This window comes from Rhinopithecus bieti, unplaced genomic scaffold (genome assembly GCF_001698545.2).
Source record: "Rhinopithecus bieti isolate Rb0 unplaced genomic scaffold, ASM169854v2 scaffold_26607, whole genome shotgun sequence".
In the NCBI taxonomy this organism is placed as follows: domain Eukaryota; kingdom Metazoa; phylum Chordata; class Mammalia; order Primates; family Cercopithecidae; genus Rhinopithecus; species Rhinopithecus bieti.
In genome coordinates this window covers 1,456,451-1,477,783 of record NW_016812346.1, presented here as the reverse complement: position 1 = coordinate 1,477,783, position 21,333 = coordinate 1,456,451, and the positions used below count along the sequence as shown (strand labels likewise).

At 45.4% G+C, this 21,333-nt stretch overlaps 1 protein-coding gene across 1 annotated transcript in view; it reads right to left on the bottom strand.

The window, feature by feature from the left end:
• TENM4 (teneurin transmembrane protein 4) overlaps positions 1-21,333 on the bottom strand; it is a 562,312-nt gene that overhangs the window by 53,916 nt on the left and 487,063 nt on the right. The window contains exons 18-22 of the mRNA XM_017895920.1: positions 19,441-19,702; positions 16,504-16,771; positions 13,086-13,229; positions 9,727-9,976; positions 7,452-7,472 (exon numbers count right to left, since the gene is read on the bottom strand). Of these exons, the coding sequence (XP_017751409.1) occupies positions 7,452-7,472; positions 9,727-9,976; positions 13,086-13,229; positions 16,504-16,771; positions 19,441-19,702 (945 nt within the window). The remainder of the gene's footprint in view (positions 1-7,451; positions 7,473-9,726; positions 9,977-13,085; positions 13,230-16,503; positions 16,772-19,440; positions 19,703-21,333) is intronic.

Below are 21,333 nucleotides of genomic sequence, written 5' to 3'. Positions count from 1 at the left end.
GGAGCCCAGGAGTCTCCCTCTGGCAGTCAGATATAAAGGAACTGCAGGATTAGTTTGTAATTTGCAGTGAAACCCAAGGAAAAAAAGCAACACAGAAGAGCAGTGCTAATGATGGTTCTGTTTCTGGAAAACAGTTATAAAGAGCAGGCTGTGCCAACAGAGGAGAGAGAAGTTTGACTATAGAGAGGCCTTGAGGAGACAAAGCACTGCCTCTAGCCACAGGGTGAGGAAACGGCACAGGATTTGGAGTCAGATAGGTCTGGGTTCCAAGTCTAGCTCTGTAATTTCCTGGTTCTGCAACTTGGGCAAGTTACCAGGCCTCCTGGGCCTCGAATCGTCTTTATGTGCAAAATGGGGATGTTAACAGCTACCTTGCTGGTATATTGGGGAAATTAGAGAGAAAATAATAAATGCAAAGTAGCATAGTGTAGTAGATGCTCAATAATAATTATTTTAATTACCAATGATTGTGTCTCTTCTTGCACTTGGAGACGACTATGTAGTAGATATCTCTTATTAAGCCTGAAATTTTTTATCCCCTGGTACTGATATACGATTTCTTTCAAGTCTAGGGCACACTGAAGTTGAACTTGGTGCTTCTGAAAAGCTAATTTTAAGTTCCTGTGCATGGCCTGAACATTCGCTGGGCCCTAAAACTGCATCTCAATATTGGCAGCCCCTTCCAAGTCTCCGGAAGGTATTTTGATTCAAAGGAAGCTCTCTCTGTTTGGACTGGATGGCCTGGTGCTGGCCATTTTCACTGTACAGTGAGGTATAAACTGGGCTAAGGGACTCGGGACAGACTGAGCAGTGATGAGAGCACCAGCAGGGCCGGAGCACTGCAGACCCCCTTCAAGACGAAAGCAAGATAATTTGAAAAGTCTAGAAAGAAGCTATTTTGCATTTATCAGGTATGTAAGTTTTGGGTCCTTTTGAAAAGCAAAATTTTATTTTACAGATTGGTGTTTTTTGAATTCCCTATGAAGACTGGGGCACCATAATCTTTTCAGTACGTAAGTCACGGAAGGGCTTAATCTGGCCCTGGCAGTTTTGTCATTATAAATGTCTCTTGCCTTTGACAGTGTCCTTGGGGACTGGCTACCTCGAAAAGGGCCAGGCATCCAAACCCAAGGCTTTCCTTCCTTGGTTTTCTCTCCCTGAATTCAACTAACCTGATAGGATTTTCTCCAACTGTCCTTCCTCTCTAACCCTAATACTACTGTCCTGTCACATCCTTCTCGAACCAAGGGGAGGTCTCTCCGCCTGTAGCCTGGGTCCTCTTCAAGTCATTCTTGATCTAACCCAAACACCAACCTGCCATTTCAATGCTTTCCCTTCTGGGACTCCTTAATCTTACAGAGAAGTTAAGAGCTTCCCCCCTCCCCCGCCCCTGCACAAATCCCAGCTTTCTGCTATGCTGCTCCACCCTTCCATCCTCCCTCCCCTCCCAGACACCCTGCACCTGGCCACAGACCTGTCCCTGCAGCACGCCTCAAGTCTGCCTACACCTGCTGCTCCTGCTCTGCAGTATGCCCCACGCCTCCCTTTTCCTACTCACCCTTCACCTATCAGTTCAAATGCTCCCTCCTCTGCAAATCTTCCCCAGCCTTCTCCCTGTGCATCATTTCTGGATGATAGGACATAATGCTGTGACTGTTCATTTATGTGTGTGCCTCCAAAACCCGGTCGTCAATACTTGAAGAGAAGAGACTGGATTTTGTTCAGTTTTGTTTTTCCAATGTTCTGCTTCATGCCTTCTAGCCCATAGCAGTCACTTGTTTTAAGTAGATGGCATATCTATTTTTAGATTACTTAGGTAGTGTTTGCATTCACATTATTTAGCTCTTCTTTTACTTCTCTTCTGGGGGTAGCAGTAAACAGGACAGGTATCCTGTCTATTTTGAAATGTCCCCTGTGACTTACCCTATAATGTAGCACAGATTTAATCTTCCCAGATGACATCAATCCTGGCTAAATAAAATGCAGTGACCTTAGATCCTACTGTGTAATGCTGGGGCAGCCTTGATCTTTTTGCTTTTCTGATGGCAGCTCTGAGGCGGGGTGATTTTTTTCATTTCTTTGCACATCACTCATGATAAACTGGTGCTATTTACCTCAGCAGAAAAGGGTCCCTGAGGGATATGGTGAGGGACCCTGTCAACGTAGATTAGCCCCCTGAGTTTCCGTCTCATGTCTCCCTGCACTGCTCCAGAGAAGTATCATTCATGTGGAGCTTCTCAGATCAGTGAATTCCAGGACAGGGTGGCACTGGCAGGATTATTCCAGAGTCTATAAGAGCTGTGGCTGCATCTTTTGGCCCAAGGACAAATTCGGGGTCTGCTGGTAAGTTAAGCATAGGGAAAACAACAGCTAGCTTTGAACTTAGAAAGTGTGGGCTCTCATTTAGGCGAGTCACCTAAATAGTCCAAATCGTAGGTCCCTTAGCTGTCAAATGACTAAGTCCCTGCTCGGCTATGCTCACAGGCTTGTCATTAGGATCAAATGAAATTATACATCTCAACAGCCCTTTCTAGTTTGCAGAGCTCTCTGAACATTCAGCTCATTTAGTCCTCCTGCCCCCTGGCACTGGGAGCTGCACCTGCGTCTGTGATGCCCATCTCGACTCCACCAGGCTGAAGCACCACCTGTCTGCAGAACAGAACTGCAGAGATGACTACCACAGACAGGAACGCATCTGTGACACCTAGGGATGCCCATTCTGTCCCAGATGCTGCACTAGCACTTGACCTCATTTTCTTCACAACTACCATATAAGGTAGGTACTTTCCTCCCTTATATTTCAGAAAACTGAGACTGGAAGAGGTGAAGTGACTTGTCTGGGACCACAGAATCCTAAGCGGCAGGATGAAATTCCAACCGAGTTCTGCTTGACTTCAAAGTCTGCGTTCTTTCTACTTCCCCACGCTGCTGCTCAGAATCTAAAAGGTTCCTCTGCCCATATTCACCTGGGAGTGCCTGCTCGTCTTCTGAGGTTCAGCTCATCTGTAATGCCATTCCTGAACCCCCACTTCTTCCCCACTGGTAGAACTGGCCTCTTCCTTCATTGTGTCTTTACTAGAGCTTATGAAGTTTATACTTTTAGTATCTGTAGCACCAATTAAACTTTTCTGTTTAATTGTCTGTCTCTTGGATGAAACCTTGAACTCCTCAAGAGCAGGGACTGATTACCAGTATCTGCTGCTTTGCACTGGGCTGATGCAGAATAAGTATTCCAGAAAGTTCTGCTGAATTTATGAAAGGAAATCAGCCTCCCTGGCTGGCATATACATAGGAAATGCTCACTGCTAACAATCTTAGAGTGATGGTTCTCAAACATGGCTACACATCATAATGGCCTGGAGAGCTTTAAAAATAGTCTTACCCATAATGATTGAAGGGTGTGGGCATCTATACCTTTGAGATCTTTCCAGGTGACTTGGAGGTACAGCCAGATTTGGGAACCATGGCCTTCGGGCAGTTCTTTTTAAACTTTAATGTGCCACCTGGAGCCTTTGCTAAAATGCACATTTCAGTTCCTAGTTCTGGGGTGCAGAACTTGTGAGTCTGCATTTCTAACAATTCCCAGAGCACACCAATGTTGCTTGTCTGTATTTTGAGCAGCAAGGCCTCAGAATACTCTACAAATAATCAATGTCTCAGAGCGTGAGATGGAAGACAGCCTTCAGCGGAGGCCTCAGGCCTGGTTGTGTGGACAGGCAGCATTTCCTGGAAACGGACCATGTCTGATTCAATTCTGATGCCCAGTATCCTGAGCAGGGCTGGACAGAGAGTAAGATCACAATTTCATTTTCAGTTTGCTGTAGAAGTCTCTGAGGACCCACATTCTTTTCTAGTTCCAACATAACCTCAGTCTCTCTGGAAGTGATGTAAAATCAAGAGGTCTTCAGGGTACCATTCCTGAAGTTAATGAGCTGAAGCCAGGCTTCACTCTGCCCTCATTCTGGATGGTGTTTGAAATTTCCCAGTAGGAGCTGGGAGTGTAGGAGTCTGTAGGGACACACAGGCTCACTTGCTTCCGAGTGAGAATTCTCTTTGTCTCTAAGTAAGGTCTGCCTCATGCAAAGGAGTGTCCTTCAACCACAGCAGTTGGCAGCTCTGGCAGAACTTGATTCCCTGGTTCTCAGAACCTGTGGGAAGAGCTTGAGTGCTAGAGCCACACAGTCAAGGGTTCAAATACCAGTTCTACCATCCACTTGGCTAAGTGACCCTGGTCACATCACTTCCATAGCCTCAGTTTTCTTAAGCTGAGAAATGGGGATAGTCACACCTATTTCAAAGGATTATTTTGAGGACAAAATTGCATGAAGAATATAAACCTCTGAGCATAGCGCCTGTTCCACTAAAAAATAAAATACCCAATAAATGGTAGCTTTTAAGCAAAGCTGGTCCCTTTAGAAACTTCTAGAAGATTTGGTGCATAATGGAAATACTAAGTATGTCAGACTTTATTTTGTCCTGCTCAACCTATTTCCTGAGACAGTTAAGGGCTCTGAGTTAATATAATATGTGTAGCTGGGTTTGATGGACACTTGAGTTCAAATGTACTTCTGAAGAAAAGGCTTCAAACATCTTCTGTGACCCTAGGGAAGAGCTCTGGGAAGAGGCAAAGATGCTGGTTTCCTGAAGGAGTCCATAGAGGAAGATGCCCCGTGGATTATAGGTTTCTGTACTGAGCATGCCCGGCACAGCAGGCTGGCACTGAGGCTGGAAAAGCAAAAGGCAGACATGAGTCTGCTCCGGGGAAGCACACACACAGGCTAAAGTTGCCGGTCATGGGGCCAGACATATTACTGGGAGTGGCTGAGACAGTTAATGCAGGAAGAGACACAACTCTATAATTTTTTAAATCTATCGCCAACATTTACTGATGGGGACACTGAAGCCCAGAGAGAGGAAGAGATTTGCCAATATCCAGGTAGCAGTTAACATCGGAGCTGAACCCAGGCTCTCTGTCTTCTGGTTGTCTTTAGAAAACTGCAAGGCAGAGAGTGATTCATTTTTTCCTTTCTACTTTGGTTCATCTTAGAAAATTTTTAGTACCCAAGAAAACAATGAATTGACGTAGGGTTTAAAGTCATACCATGAATATATAAAAAGATCGCTGAACATCAGAAGCAAAATGTTTCCAAACCACAACTCTTTCAGTTTATAGATGAGACTGGAAACCAGAAACACCAGGTAACCAGCCCAAGGCCACACAGCGAATGTGTAGCAGGGCTGGACAGCACCTGGCCTCCTGACTCTTCCCAGCTATGTCCCCGTGGGTCATGGCTGCGTCCCATGCAGCCGCCACCACTAACTGGATGTTTCAACATTAAATGCTAGGCTTTAATTCAAGACCTTCATGTGAAATGTACTTCTGTGTTTTCTGTACAACTGAAGTTGAAGGCATGGACCATTACATAGTTCAGTATCATACATTCAAAACTCATTGAAGGCCGGGCGCGGTGGCTCAAGCCTGTAATCCCAGCACTTTGGGAGGCCGAGACGGGCGGATCACGAGGTCAGGAGATCCAGACCATCCTGGCTAACACGGTGAAACCCCGTCTCTACTAAAAAAAAAATACAAAAAAAAACTAGCCAGGCGAGGTGGCGGGCGCCTGTAGTCCCAGCTACTCGGGAGGCTGAGGCAGGAGAATGGCGTAAACCCGGGAGGCGGAGCTTGCAGCGAGCTGAGATCCGGCCACTGCACTCTAGCCTGGGCGACAGAGCGAGACTCCGTTTCAAAAAAAAAAAAAAAAAAGAAAAAAAACAAAACAAAACAAAACAAAACTCATTGAAAATCTCAGATTTCAGTGTCAGGAAAAAAAATTTCTCGTGTGAGAAATGGGCAAGTTTTCAATTTCTGATACTATAAAGTATGAAAATAATTATGTTTTCTTATTTACACTGGCTGCCAGGAAGCTCAGAGCTTAATCTAATAAATAATCACATATATGTTTCCTCCTTTTTTCTTTTGTTACCAATTTCTATTTGATTTACTTTAATACATGTGTCTTTGGGTGTAAGAGGATTTAATTCCTTTTTGGGAAAGATGGAGACATCATCATTATCATATGATACGAATTGTTATGATAATAAATTATAATACTGTTCACTCTATAGGATGTTATCATTATTATTACTATTACTACTATTTCTGGAGCTCCGGCCTGTGCCTGAAAGTACTGAATAGTTTACAAACGTCTTCTGTGATCATTACAACAACACTCCAAGGGAGATTTTATTAACCTTATGTTAGAAACTAAAGCTTAGAGAGATGAAGGAATTTTCTCAAGGCCACATAATTGGGGAGCTTCAGTTTTCTCGTCTGTCTATTGGATGTAATCATGGATATCTCCTTCACAGAGTGGTTTGGGGATAGAACGCTACAATCCATGTAAAGCATATAACCCTCTATCTGCTACAAAGTAAATGCTCTATACATGTTCATTATTAAATAATTATAATATTTACTACTTATATAATAAATATTATCTTAAAATAACACATACAATTATTACACGAATAATGCAGCTACTTCTATCGAAACAGATAGAATCATTATTGGATTCTGGGTCTGTCTGACTCTTTCCATCATCCCTAAGACTTTCTTTCATCCACACTTAGCACCACTCCCATGCCACTTTGATCTGAGCCACAGTTAAGATAACTGAGAGCCACATGGCCATGCAAGCCACACCTCCATCTGCCCATGGTTACTTTTCAAGTCACCACAATGTGTGTGAGGTCAGGGGACACCGAGGTGACTGCTATCCAGGAGTCAGGTGAACGCCATAGTGACAGGTGATGCTGACAGGCAGACAATTCTCTTGGTGTGCTTGACTAGACCCATTTCTGTTTACTGCATGTCGCTGTGAGTCTACATGACAAACCTACTCTGGGACAAAGTTCCTATTTGGGGATTGATCTCTGCAGTTGGTTCCGGGAGTCTACTTTCTCCTTGATGGCTAGCCTTTTGGGTGGGGTTGCCTGGCATCCCTAAGCTGAGGCACCTTGAATGCCCACAGAAGTGTAAATGTGGAACCTGTCTTCTTGCAGAGTGTTCACCTGATCAAGATGTTCTCAGGACTTCCTATCATGACCATCAAAGTTGCTCAATGCAGTTGGGATGACATCCTCATTTATTCTAAGGATAAAGAGTCTGTAGCATTCAAATTACTATTCCAAGGTTGAAATTCTTTCCCATATCACTTTTAGACTATCAAAGTAACTGCCTCACTTTGCAACAGATCCAAGGGGTTCAGGCTCCTGCCACGTATTGCTGCCATTATTAATGACTTCCTCCCATTGCAACTGATTGCCCCAATCAGTTCCAGTCACACAGGATTATTTTGCCATAACGCCATCTGAAATTGACACATGCAGCTTACCATACAGCATGCAACAAGGCAAGGGTGAGGCAGGAAATTCTCCACTGGTTGGCTTACCTATGTCTGAAATCTTTATTTCTGACAGAAGACAGGAGAGCAGGGAATAGAAGAAAGAATGAGGTGTTAGCAGCAGGGTTAGAAGCATTATTAGCAGCCTGAAAACTTGACAGCAATGGTGCTATACAATACTATAATAAATAAAGACTTAGCAGCTATGACACTGATGTATTTTATATTGGATATTACTTGTCAGTAAGTTCACTTACAAGCAGTACATATCACAGAAGAGGCATGGTTTCGCCTGCACCACTACTGCTGACTTTGGGGGAAGAGGACTAGGTTGACACATTCTGCTGCTTTAACAAGGGCTAAGACAGAGATTGGAATGGTGGATTCTCTCCTCTGTACGTACACATACCCAGAGATACACAGGCTTACTGCTCTGTGTCTCCACGTGCACACTTTCCTACAAAGAGTTACCCAAACTTGGGTCACTTCCCAGGAGCCTCCTCATAAAAGAATACAGAATTGGAGATAGACTATAATTAGAAGGGAGGGTATGACACAGAAACAGTCCTAGGAAAAAAAGACTGGAAGAAAAAATATATCAAAATGATAATATACTTCTAAATTTATTTTTTTCTAATTTTACTTGTATCTCCCTTCCTTACCCACTGTCATGATCTCCCCAACAACTGTAGGAGGGAGGCAGGGATTGGAAAGAGGTGAAAACAGAGGTCCAGGGAGGTTCAGTGATTTGTCCAAAGTTTTATAGCTTCTCTGCCGAGGCGAGCTGATTTCCTCGTCCACGGTGCTTTCTGTTGTGGTCCATATATGCAGTTGACTGACACAAATATGCTCAAAGGATCCTTCTTCCTTGACAGATGTCTGTGCCAGTCAGACTCATAATAGACAGAAGAAGGGCAGAGAATATTCCACTGGTGGTCCTCTTCTCATTCAGCTGATAGCTGATTTCCTGTGAGCCTACCGCGTGTGTGCTTGTCTGGCCCTGTGTGTGGGGCGGATACTAACCCTTCTCTTTAGGGCTTATGGCTGTTGGCCCTGCCTTCCTTTCACACGTGCGCTGCAGAGTGAGATTCTTGCAGCAGGACCTTACCTCCAGGGAGGAACTTAACAAGGCATTAAGTCGAAGTGGCCCTCATTGGGCCAGGTGACAAGGCTTTGGTGAGGCAGAGGTGTGTAATGATCTCTGGATTTGGGTCCACCATTTTAGAAGCTGGACCTCAGGCAGGTTCTTTAAATTCCCTAAGCCTCCATCTTTTCATTTACCAAAGGGGGATAACAATAAACACCTTATAGAATTGTTATGCTTGGCAAATAGTAGGAACTCAGCAAAAGTGAGTTTTCTTTTCCCCTGCCCACTGTGGAGGAAGGCTTCCCAGCTCTAGGGCCTGTCCTGCTCACATGGACCCTGGCCCAGAAGACAGGCAGATTCCATTCCCTAAAAGAGTTGGGAGGGAGCTTGGTGCAATTCCTCTTGAAAGGGAGTGTGAGGCTCCCTTATCTCTAAAGCACAGCTCTTCCATGACTCCTGAGCCCACCCTATGACAGTGCCCTGGTTCTAAAATGATCTAGGTTAGGGAGGCATAGAGAAAAATCCAACATATCATGTCCTTCCCTGAGCTATAAGCATGGCTGTGCTCCATCACTCAGGGTCAGGATGGGGAAAGAGGCTGACTCAGCTGCTTCTGCAGCACCTGAGGAGCAAAGAGGTCAGTTATCTCGATATCGGTCAGTTGAAGGGAACTGTCCTTGGCTCGAGGGATCCTCCTGCCTCAACCTCCTGAGTAGCTAGGACTACAGGCAGGTGCCACCACACCCAGCTAATTTTTAAAATTATTTTTTGCAGAGATGGGGGTCTTGTCAGGTTGCACAAGCTGATCTCAAACCCCTTGCCTCGAGTGATCCTTCTGCTTTGGTCTTCCAAAGTGCTAGGATTACAGGTATGAGCAATGGCACCCAGCCCCTTGTTTTTATAAAAAAGGTTCATGTGACTCATTCTAATCAGTTTAGTTCTAGGAAACAGAAAGAAGATTCAGTGGCTTCCAAGGAGTCTAATGTTTGGCTGCTAGCAGCCGTCTACGTCACAGATGTACTCTGGATGGTGGGCACATCTCCCTGTCCTAGGTGGCTTGTCTTCACTGCAGTGCACTGGGGAAGCAGCAGCTGCTTGAGCTGGGAGGTGAAAAGTCCCAGAGTCTGATAGGCGAGGCTCTGTCCCATCCCTGGGCTCAGTAGGTAATGTGGCAGGGTCCAAAGGATGGCAAAGGGATGTTATTACGAACTATGAAGAAAGCATCACCTTACATACCTCAACTCTAGGATGTTGGTGACATTTCCAGAGGGGAAGATCCTTCTAATGTAGTTGAAATCACCCACATAGAGGCTCCCATCGGAGCCACAGGTGAGGGCCACTGGGGCCAGGAGCTTGTTGCCGTCAGCAAGGCCATTGCAGCTGGGGCAGGAGATGCTTCTCCGGCGTCCATTGCCCATGATGCTCCCGATGACAGGCGGCTGCTGAGACACAAACTGGTTCTCCCCATTCCCTTTGTGCAGGATGCCTGGGACAAGGAAAAACAGAATTGCCTATGGAGCAGGAAATGGGTATCTTTTCCCGTGGTTGGCCACAGAGTCACCCTGATTTTGCAAGGCATGCAAGATCTCCATCGACCATTTCCAGGCTCATAGCCCAAGGATTTGCCTCACCCCCCAATGGAACCCAGAGTGTCCTAAACAAGTCATACGGATTTAATTCACTCCAAAGCTCTGTAAGATAGGTACTATTATTATCCCTATTGTAACAGGGGACTGTCCAGGTAGCTTAACCGACCTTACCCTAGGTCACACAGACGGTAAGTGGAAGAGCTCCAGAGTCTGGGCCCTTAGACATTCACCTATACTGCCTCTCAGGTAGGTTGTCCATATCTCATGTACCCAGTCCATAGCTCTATGATAGCATGAATTATTTATCGCACTTACCTGTTTTTCTCTTTTAATCGATACCATTTCAAGTGTGGAGACTATGTCTTTTTCCTTTCTGTATCCCCAGTGCTTAGCACAGAGCTTGACAGAGTACATGCCAATGAATGTTTATAGAAATGAATGAGTGAAACTCACAGTCTCTTCTCACCAAAGGAGAGTCAAGAAGCGACAGGTTTTTACCTGGCTTTGTTATTAATGGGCTGATCCCAGCTCCTATATAGGTCTCTTTACTGCTTTAACTGCCCATGGGCCTGTTTCCCCACCAACAAAATCAGGGGATTAACCTCAATGACTCAAAAGTTTCTTCCTACATCCATTCTGTTTCTTTTTAGTCTGGATCCTCCTTTTCCTCCTGCACGCTTCACAGCCTCCAAACTGGATCCTCTGCCCACTGCCTCACCTCTTCCATACTGAAGCCCGAGTGAGCTGTGCTCTTACAGATAATCAGGATTGTCTCCCAAACTGTTACCTGTTAGCTTTGTCAAAGCTGTCCTTTGTTTGATGGGTATCTTTACTTTTTATGTACTGTAATCAATCATTTTTCTACCTTAAAGTTTGTGCTTTGTTAGATTTTAGGCAATCCTTTCCTGAGATTTTTACAAGTACTCTACTAATTTCTCTCTCCCCTTCCCTCCCCTCCCCTCCCCTCTCCTTCCTCTCTTTCTCTCTTTCTCTTTCTCTTCTTTTTCCTTTTCTTTCTGTTTTTTTCTTTTAAATTGAGCCAGGGTCTCACTCTGTTGCCCAGGCTAGAGTGTAGTGGTATGTTCTCAGCTCACTGTGGTCTTGAACTCCTGGGCTCAAGTGATCCTCCCACCTCAGCCTCCTGAGTAGCTGGGAACACAAGCATGTGCCACCACACCCAGCTAATTTAAAAAAAAAAATTATTTTAGTAGATATGGGGTCTCACTATGTTGCCCAGGTTAGTCTCAAACTCCTGGCCTCAAGCGATCCTCTCGCCTTGGCTTCCCAAAGTACTGGGATTATAGGCATGAACCATGGTGCCTGGCCTTGTAAATATTTTCTTCCATCAAATTTAAAGTGTTATCTTTCACACTGAGATGTTTAAGAAAACATCTGAATTTATTTTGTATACAGTGTGAAGTGAGGACTTCATTTTTCTCTACATATTGAGCCAATTTTCCCAATACTAAGTTCTAAAACACCTATCTATTCTCCACTGATATATGATGCTATCTCTGTCATGTTCCAAGTTCTTATATATACATGGTATGTGGCAAAAACTTCTCCTTACCCACTGATATCCACCCTATCCACCCTTTCCTTCTTTTGCAGTTACAGAATCCCTGCTATTTAGCTGGGCACATGACTGCCTGGAACAGACCATGATCCCTGGCTCCAGGGCAGCTACATCCACGACTAGGTTCTTGCAATGGCATGTAAGTAGAAGTGATATGAGCAGCTGCTGGGAAGTGAACTTACAATGCAAGGGACTTGCTCTTCATCCTTGACCTCCTTCCTGCTGACTGGAAAGTGGATGTGAAGGCTGGACCTGAAGTGGTCCCCTTGGATCATGACTTTGGAGATGAAAGCCCGAGTGGAGCATAGAGATAGAGGAGCCTGGGTCTCAGATCCTGCAGCCTTGGATTATCTACCCCCAGACTTGCAGAGTGGGAAGTGAGGTGAGTGAGAAGGAAACTTTTTTTCCAATTCTGTTATTTTGGCTTTTCTGAAACTTGGGGCCAAAGCCTAGTTTAATTACTCTTCCTAGGTCAGTTTCTGAACGCGTTCCATTCCATGGAATCAATTTATCTGTTCCTGTGCCAGCACCACACAGTTTCAGATAATATGGTTTTTCTAGAATAGCTTAATATTTGGTGAGTCCCTCTTCTTTGTTCTTAAAGGCTGCATTAGCTATTTACAAGTCTGTATTCTATCACAAATTTTAGAATTAGTTTGTCAATTCCCCCCCAAAACAAGCTGTGGCTTTGATGGGCATTCACTGCCCTTTTAGATCAGGCAGGTGATATCTGACATCATTACCATATTTAGCTGTCCCATACCGGCTCATGGTCAGAGTGAGTTATCTAAAATACAGATCTGATGGTGCCACTTGCATGCTTTAGTCCCTGCAGACGCTTGACACTTGCCTTGCATGAAGTTGAAAGTCCTAATCTTCTTACCCTGGGCTCCAGCTGCTCACACCCAAGCTCTGTCTTTTGCTGTTCCCTTCATGTCATCCTCTGCTTAAATCACAATGAACCTTCTCTCCAGTAACTCTTCTTTTAGGCTTCAGCGCTTTGGCACATACTATGCCCTCTGCCTACAGTGTTCTCCCTACTTGATACACAGGGCTAATCCCGTAGACCATCTGAGACTCAGTTCAGGAGTTCTTGCCAAAGGGACACATTGATGAACCAAGACGCTGGGTGAGGTGCTCTTCTTCTAGCCTTCATAGTGCCCTGTGATGTGGCACAACATTGAAACTGCCTGGCGAGTATTTGTGTCTCACAGGCATAAAGTCTTGAGGCCACTCATTTCTACATCCCCAGTGCCTAGCACAGTGACAGGCTCAAAGGAAGTATCCAAGCAACATCTGTTGATTGAGCTCCCTGATCACATAGGAGCCTATGGGATTCAAAGTGTGAATTTTTTGTTTGGCAGGGCACAAGGGATATGAGACAAGGTTCCACCCCAGCCTGGTTCAAGTAATTCTATTAATCCACTTACCACTTTGAATGTTGAGGGCATGATGTTTGTCTAGGCTCCATCCTCCAAGCTTGGACGCATCAATTTCATAGCCCTGCAGCACTGCTGTTCTTTTTTCCCACAGGATTAGATCTGGGCAGGATTCATATTCATAACCCACAGAAACTATAAGTGACAGAAGAGGCAAAATGCACAAGTGAGCTAAGCCACTCTTTGGCCTTTAGACCTGTAGGCAAGGCCCCTGGCTTATCTTTTGTAGAAGAGGAAAAAAGGATCATATTTCTAAGTGGCAACCAGAACTATGTAAAATACTAACACAAGATTGCTGAGCCTTAACAATTTTTTCTTTTTTTTTTTTTTTGGAAGAGCAATTTTACGTTTGAGGAAAAGTTAAAATAAATGTACCAATTACTTTAAAAGGATCTAAGTGAATCCCTTCCAAGGAAATAATCATTAGTATGTGATAGGGTTTGTTTCTGTGTTCCCAACCCAAATCTCATGTTTAATTGTAACCCCCAGTGTTGGAGGTGGGGCCTGGTGGGAGGTGATTGGATCATGGGGTGGATGCTCATGAAAGGCTCGGCACCATCCTCTTGGTGCTGTTCTCATGATGGCGAGTGAGTTCTCCTGAGATCTGGATGTTTAAAAGTGTGTAGCACCTCCTCGCACCAACCCAGGTCCTGCTCCTGCCATGTAAGACGGCTGCTCCCACTTTGCGTATTGCCATGAGTCAAAGCTCCCTGAGGCCTCCCTGGAAGCAGATGCTGCCAGGGTTCCTGTACAGCCTGCAGAACCATGAGCCAATTAAACCTCTTTTCTTATAAATTACCCAGTCTCAGGTATTTATAACAATATGAGAATGGACTAATATAGTATGGAAAATACTTTGTGCATAAAAGTCTTCACCACAACATTATTTATAATATTGGAAAATTAGATGTAATCTAAAGGTTCAAGAGGGGTGAGAGGGTGAGTAAACCCAAGTGTATCCACTGTAGGAACACTATGAAGCCACCTGAGGTCACAGTGAAGAAGACTATGTGGTGACCCGGGAAATGCTTATGGAGCAATGCTCAGTTGAAAAGACTGTTTATATATGGTATTTCTGAGTTAAAAGAAATTACGGGCTGGGTGTGGTGGCTCACGCCTGTAATCCCAGCACTTTGGGAGGCTGAGGCGGGTGGATCACGAGGTCAGGAGATGGAGACCATCCCGGCTAACACGGTGAAACTTCGTCTCTACTAAAAATACAAAAATTAGCCGGGCGTGGTGGCGGGCGCCTGTAGTCCCAGCTACTTGGGAGGCTGAGGCAGGAGAATCACTTGAACCCAGGAGGTGGAGGCTGCAGTGAGCCGAGACCGCACCATTGCACTCCAGCCTGGACGACAGAGCGAGACTCTGTCTCAAAAAGAAAAAAAAAAAAAAAAAAAAGAAAAGAAAAGAAAATACCACCATGAAATCCTGAATTTGTTTTACAGGATTCCCCCCACTATGAACTTTTTTTTCTAATTTGTTTTTTCCCATTTCTTTCAATTTTATTAAATGGGAACTTTATGGTTGTTTTTTTAATATTAGGAAAATATTTAAAATCATTTATAATGAATATATAGAAAAGGAACTTAGTTGGATTACTTTTAAAAAGCTGGAAGTTGCTTTGAGGTTTCAAAGCTTGGAAATCCCCTGGATTTACTTTTGTTTCATAAATCCAGGACCCCCTAGAAGGTCACTGGGATGAAGGCTAAACATGACAGCCTCCCTGACCTTGGTGTATAAAAAGTCCTGTAACTGGACTATGGAAAGGAACCAGCAGAGACAGGAATGTTATTTCTTCCAAGCGTCTTTCTGGGCAGGCACTATTTTCTGGTGGACAATATCCTGCTACATGCTCAAGAAAGGAATTAACAATTGAGCAACTCCTTAAAGTTTCTTGTAGATGCCATAAAAGACTGCTGACCGTTTATGGCAACAGGGGAATGGGCTGGAAGACATCCCTGTGACCCCTTCCCCCATGGCCTTGAGTTCCTTAAGCAGCCACTGTGCCTCTTACTGGTCACTTGTGATCTTAGGAAAGTGACTCCAACCCAGTCACTTCCCTTTTTCACTGACTGGTGGGCACTAGAAGTGATCATTTTATCTCAAGAGGTTATAAGGCCTCATTTTAAAAAAGATGACAGAAGTGGCTTGATCTACAGAAGGGATCATGAACAGTGAGAGACGGCACCTTTGCTCCCACTGTGCCCTTGTTGGGTAGGATGGGATGCAAACCCATAGGAAAGATCTGGAATAAATCCAACTCTGTTCCTTCCTAGCCGTGCGTCACTGGGAAGTCATCTCACTTCTCTGGGCCTCAACTTCTTCATGCAGAATTTGGGGGTGAGAATTTTTGATTTACAGTGTATAAGGATTAACTGAGATGCTAATGTACAGGGGCGCACATTGCCCACAGCAGGTGCTCAAGCAACATTCTTTCATTTCCTTCCCACCTCCCTCCTCCTCTTTTCCCCCCTCTCTCCCTCCCTCCCTCCCTCCCTTCCTTGCTTCTCCTTCCCTCCTTCCTCCCTCTTTCCTCCCTCCTTCCCTGCCTCTCTTCCTCCTTCTCTCCTTCCCTCCCCCTCTTCTTCTTCCTCCTTCCCTCCCTTCCTTTCTAAATAACATTACTTCTCTGCTTCCTCATTCTGCCTTTGCTGAATCTCTGCCTTTTCTGGACCTAAGGGAATGAAATTGGAATGGGGTTCGAGACGAGAAGGGATTTGCTGGACGGTTACTCTTAAGTGCTTGGTGGATCAGCTCTGCAGGGTTAGAGCTGTTAAGAGTCCAGCTTTGAGCCCTTCCTGGGACCTCCTCTAATCTGGAAGCAGAAATGCATACAGTCAGCCCCTGGAAGCCCAAGTGCCAGTGAGGCTGGGACTCCAGGTGACGTTACAGCCAACTTCTGTTTCATCTTACAAAGAGACAGCAATAACAACAACAAAGAGATGACCTCTCTGACTGGGTAAAGAGGCCAAAAAGCATTTCTGATGGAGGAAGAATCTTAGTTACTGCACCTCAAAAAAAAAAAAAAAAAAAAATGAAAGAAACCACTTTTTAGCTTTCCTATTTTAATGGGTAAGTTCCCACAGCATGGCTGTGGGGTGGCCAGGCAATGTCCACCTGGTTCTGCCTTTGTGGCACATGCCCTCTTTTAGCCCCTCACAAGCCAGTACGGCACTTTCCAGGGCCCTTTGGTTCTGTAGCCTTATTGTAATGGTCGAGTTTTCCACACTCATGTCTTTCAGTACATTCTTTTAGGTCCTGGGCAGTCACAAACAGGTCTTAAAGGTCAATTAAGCCTTAGGTACTTTTGATCTGAGAAGAGGAAGGAAGGAATAAGGAACCCAGGAGGTAGAAAGAGTGCGCCCTGCGGGTGCTATTCTCTGAGTCCTGCAGCCGGGAGGCTTACCAAAGGCTTCTGAGAGCCCAAACACCTTCTGGTTGTAGACATCTGTCTTGTCCCAAATGAAATAATAGGACAGGTCTGGGGCTGCAGCAAACCACTTCCTGAAGAGGCGGCCCTCCACTGCTACCATGAGGTGCACCTTCATGAGGTTGAAGGGGATGGTCGGGTGGGTGAGGCTGATCCTCAGGACAGATTTGTAGCCAGGGGTCCGGCTGCTCAGGTAGCTCAGCCTCATCTTGCAGCCAGCGATAGAGATTTCCTCCTGCAAAGCCTAGAAAGCAGAGGCAGATCACAGCAAGGGACGGTCGTCAACTCACCCGGTGGAGGGAAGATGGCGCGGCCCCATGGACTCTGGGTGTTCAGGAGGTAGAGGGAAAGGCAGGAGAGAGCAGGGGGAAAAAAAGAGGAGACAGTGGAAAGAAGAGGGGAAGCAGAGGGTGAAGAGAAGCAGGAGGAGGAGGAGGAAGGGAAAAACATAAATGAGATGGAAGAAAGATTGGGGAGGGGTAAAACATGTCAGAGGACCTGGTTTCTGGGGCCAGTGTTCATGTGGTGACCTTGCAAAAGTCACCTCACCTCGCCAAGCCTCAGCCTCCTGCTCTGTACAACAGGGATGACAGCACTCATTTCATTGCAGTTTTGAGAGGAACACATAGGATATGCATATAAAATACTTAGATCACATTGCTACTGGTTCATGAGCTGTGTTATCCTAGAAAGCTCACGGAAACTCTGAATCTCAGTCTCCTCCCTGGCTTTGTGTGAGGACTGAGAAAGGTCACATAGGTAAAGTGCCTAGCACAGGAACATTGTCAGGGGGCATGCAGTGCTGCTGCTGCTGCTGCTGCTGGTGCTGGCAGCAGGGATGTCATGAAGAGAGACTGCTGCGGCCAGCTGCCTGAGCAGGAAGGATGGTTTCTTTCTCAAAACTTTCTTCAAATGAGATCTGTTCCAAATGACTTTCGTTTTCAGGAAATTAAACATAGACTACGAGATATTGACCAAACAAATAATTATGCAGAGTTGAGACCACAGCCTGGCAGGACCTGTGGTTCACAGCCCTAGCTCATCCACAGAGAGAGGTTGGACTGCCTGCGTAGAGCTGCTGGCCACTCTGGGCCCCAGCTCCAGTGCCAGATGAACAGAGTGGGGAAGGCTGTGACCTGGGGAACGCTCAGGTCACTTAGCTACTGGGTGCAATGAGCCCAGTTCTAAGTTGGAAAGTTTAAATGAATGCCAGCAAGCCCAGGCAGACAGCAAAAGCAGACAAGTTTATCAGCTTGATGCTCTGGGCTCTGTTTCAAGATAGGAACAGTAAATCGATTGAGGCTAATATATCTATTCAAGGGACAATGGCTACTCTACCCTATGTTTACAGTGGATGTGGGCCTTTTTCATCCTGTCCATTTCATAGACAAGTGTGAACGCTTACCCTCACCTCATGCTCCTGAACACAGGACATTTTAGGGATTGGGTTTAAACCGAGGCAATCTTCCTAAACTATAGCTTACAAGTTCAAGGCAAAGCAGGACTCATACCCTGGTGAGCCCCTGGCATGACTGAAGTGCCATCCTGATGCTCTGAAAAATATTTACCTTCTTTAACATACCCTTTAAAATTCATATCTACCAGCACTTGCAAAGGCTAACCTATGAGAGGACTGGGAAAATCCAAGAGTTTGTTTATGTGTATTTCATTAATCTGATAATAAGCAAGGTTTTTGCCCTAACTGAATGTGCAGGGACCCAGCTCAGGGAGCACTGTAAAGAGGGTGCAACCTTTAACCCCATTTGTTCCAGAGTCCCTGCTCCTGGGAAAAATGTTTAGCTGGAGCTGAGCCAGGGTTGAGTAACGAATTACTTCTCTCCAGCAAGCTCTGTCTCCACTGACAACCATTTCATAAGAAAGGTCAGCCTGGTAGTTGAGACGGGAGACTGGCACTGAATCTCTGAAAAGGAGGTTTCAACTTGTGAGCGCAATGAGAATTTCAGAATGATTGTATGTCCTTCTTGTTGGCTGGCATCAGAAGCCACTCAACAGGGTACGCACGGAAAGGTGTTTGCTCAGCCAGGCATGAAACATATACACAAAAATGTATAAACTCCCTGCTCCACCAGCGCCCACAATCTATTAATAGGCACATCGCCTGAGTTCTCCTTAGGCAGGTGAGACAGCCAGGACTTCTCCTGGGCTTCTGCACTGACATCTCTCCTCTTCCTCAGGCCTTCGCTGCTGCCGTTAGAAACCGGGCTGGGGACAGCGAAGGAAATTCAACTAGCGGAGCTTTGTTAGGTGAAAATATCTATCTTGATTTCCATCAGATTAAAATGCATCTTTCCCAATTACCTTCTTTTAATGATAGTTAAGTAAAGCAGTTGTATATATAGTTTTGAGCCAAGGCCTTAATTGGCATGAAGGCGGCGTGTGTTAAATAATCTTAATAATAATAGCTAAAATTTATTGAGTACTTATTAGGTGACAGACATTGTGCTAAGCACCTCATATATATTTTTCTCATTTAATCTTTATTATAATGCTCACTGTTCGGGATCCTTTGGCTCCTTCCTCTTGATAGGACCATTTATTTTAAATATTTTTAACAGAAATAATGAGAGAGGGACATAGGATGCTGGGGAAAAGGAAAGTAGGCAGAAGTGAACTAACCAGGAGAGTGGAAAGACAGAGAGAATTTAGTATAAACCAGAGTGTGCTAGGCAGTTCCAGGTGCTCAAGTGTTTTCTGTCTGTAAGAGGGGTACCCCCCATGCCCTTACATCATGCCCGTTGTGGGGTTTGGTGGCTGGATTTTGCATAACAGGCTGATGGGACCTGACCCAAGCCCTACAGAAGTGTTTTCTCTCTTTCCACTGTCTCTGAGATCCTCTTCCACTCCCAAAATGAAATAAAAGTGTGGTGGAATGCAGTTAGGAAAGCTGGGTACCTGAATTTCTGGCACAATGGGGCCTTTCTCTGCACAGGAGCTGGCAAAGGATGTCAGTGGGGATGGAGAGACGACAGGGTTGGGGCGGGCAAAATTGCTCAGGTCACAGCTGGGAATCTCATTCTCCTCATGTCTCATGATGATGGTTTCCATGACAAAGAAGCGATCCCATGGCAGCCAGAGGGTGTGCTCCTGTGTGATGAAAGGTGCCCGCTCGAACCGCAGGATGATGGAGATGCCGCCATTTGTCACCAAGTCAAAGCTGTTTGGGAGGGGAAGGTTGTGAAGGGGTGGGGAGCAGAAAGAGCAGGAACCAGGATAAGAAAGAGAGAGACCAAGAAAGGAGAGAAAATTACACCAAAGGGTCTGAGCATTTCTTGAGGGAGGTTCTAATGCCTAAAGATTTGACTGCAGCGCCAAACAATGGCAGTGATTTTAGAAAGCAGGGTTTTCCCCCCATACAATGATTCACATAGAGAATTTGCTGAAATGAACCATTGCTGTGGAGAGTCATTTTCCAGGACACACAAGAGCTGACAGTGGTGCTGCTGGTACTTAGGGCCTTTCAACTGCGTCAGAGCCGAAGCCCAGTGAAAAGTCAGGGAATAAAGCAGAACAAGCCTTGATCTGGGTGTTAGGGCCTGGTCCTGGCTCTGCCTTCAACTATTGTGTGATCTTGGATAAGTCACTTAGCCTCTTTGATCCTCATTTTTTTTCATCTGTAAAATGCAAAGGCTCAAATGGATTATTCTTAAGTCTCTAAGATTCCATGACTCCACAGCAATTTTAGCTCTAATTGTGATAGATTACTCAACAAAGGCCTTTGCAATTACAAAATAGCTAAGCAGTTTAAAGATGGCTCAATTAGAATCACAGTATCTTACAAGTGAAAGGGGAACCAGAAGACTGAGTGCCAGCCTCCTAGTTGAGATGAGATCACTGTGACAGCGTCTGGAGAGCTGGCAGCCCAGCCTCTGTTCATCAGCCTCTGAGGATGCTGGGGAGGTCTGAGGAGAAACCTGCCTGCCTAGCCCTAGTTCTGTCATCAACGTCACACCAAATAGGTCTGCTCTATGATGGTCTTCAGGCCTTCCCTGATCCTAGATGACCCCCTGCTAAGCCCTTCTTTTTTTCAGGCTTGTGGGGATTGTACAGGCAGAGTCTTCCTTGCCTCACCCCAGAATATCTTGTGCCCAAACAGGACCTAGCCAGAAACATACTGGCAGTTCTGTTTGGTGCTGGCATCTTAACTCCAATCACCTGCAGACAAACCTAGCAAGGCACTTTCCCATCCAAGCCTTGGCATGCACTTTTACTTTAGAACATCAAAGAAAACTGAGTTCCTCCCTATCTGTACACACAATGTTTCTGACACTGTCCAGCCCCACCAGGAACCTGATTTGAGGGTTCTGCAGCCACATGTTTAGAAATCAGATGGACTCAGATTACAGACAATGGGAAAAGAGGGCCACATGTGAACCAAGGCACATCACTAATCCTGTAGGCTGGCTCTGCTAAAGTAAAAAGAGGGCATAGCGTGGCGGCTACTTAAAGCCCCATCATGCAAAAAGACATAAGACTAGGCCAGGCATGGTGGTTCACACCTGTGATCCTAGCACTTTGGGAGGCTGAGGAGGGTGGATCACCTGAGGTCAGGTGTTTGAGACCAGCCTGGTCAACATGATAAAACCCCGTCTCTACTAAAAACAAAAAAACTGGCCAGGAATGATGGTGGGCGCCTGTAATCCCAGCTACTTGGGAAGCTGAGGCAGGAGAATGGCTTGAACCTGGGAGGCGGAGGTTGCAGTGATTTGAGATTGCACCACTGCACTCCAGCCTGGGGTGACGGAGTAAAACCTGTCTCAAAAAAAAAAAAAAAAAAAAAAAAAAAAA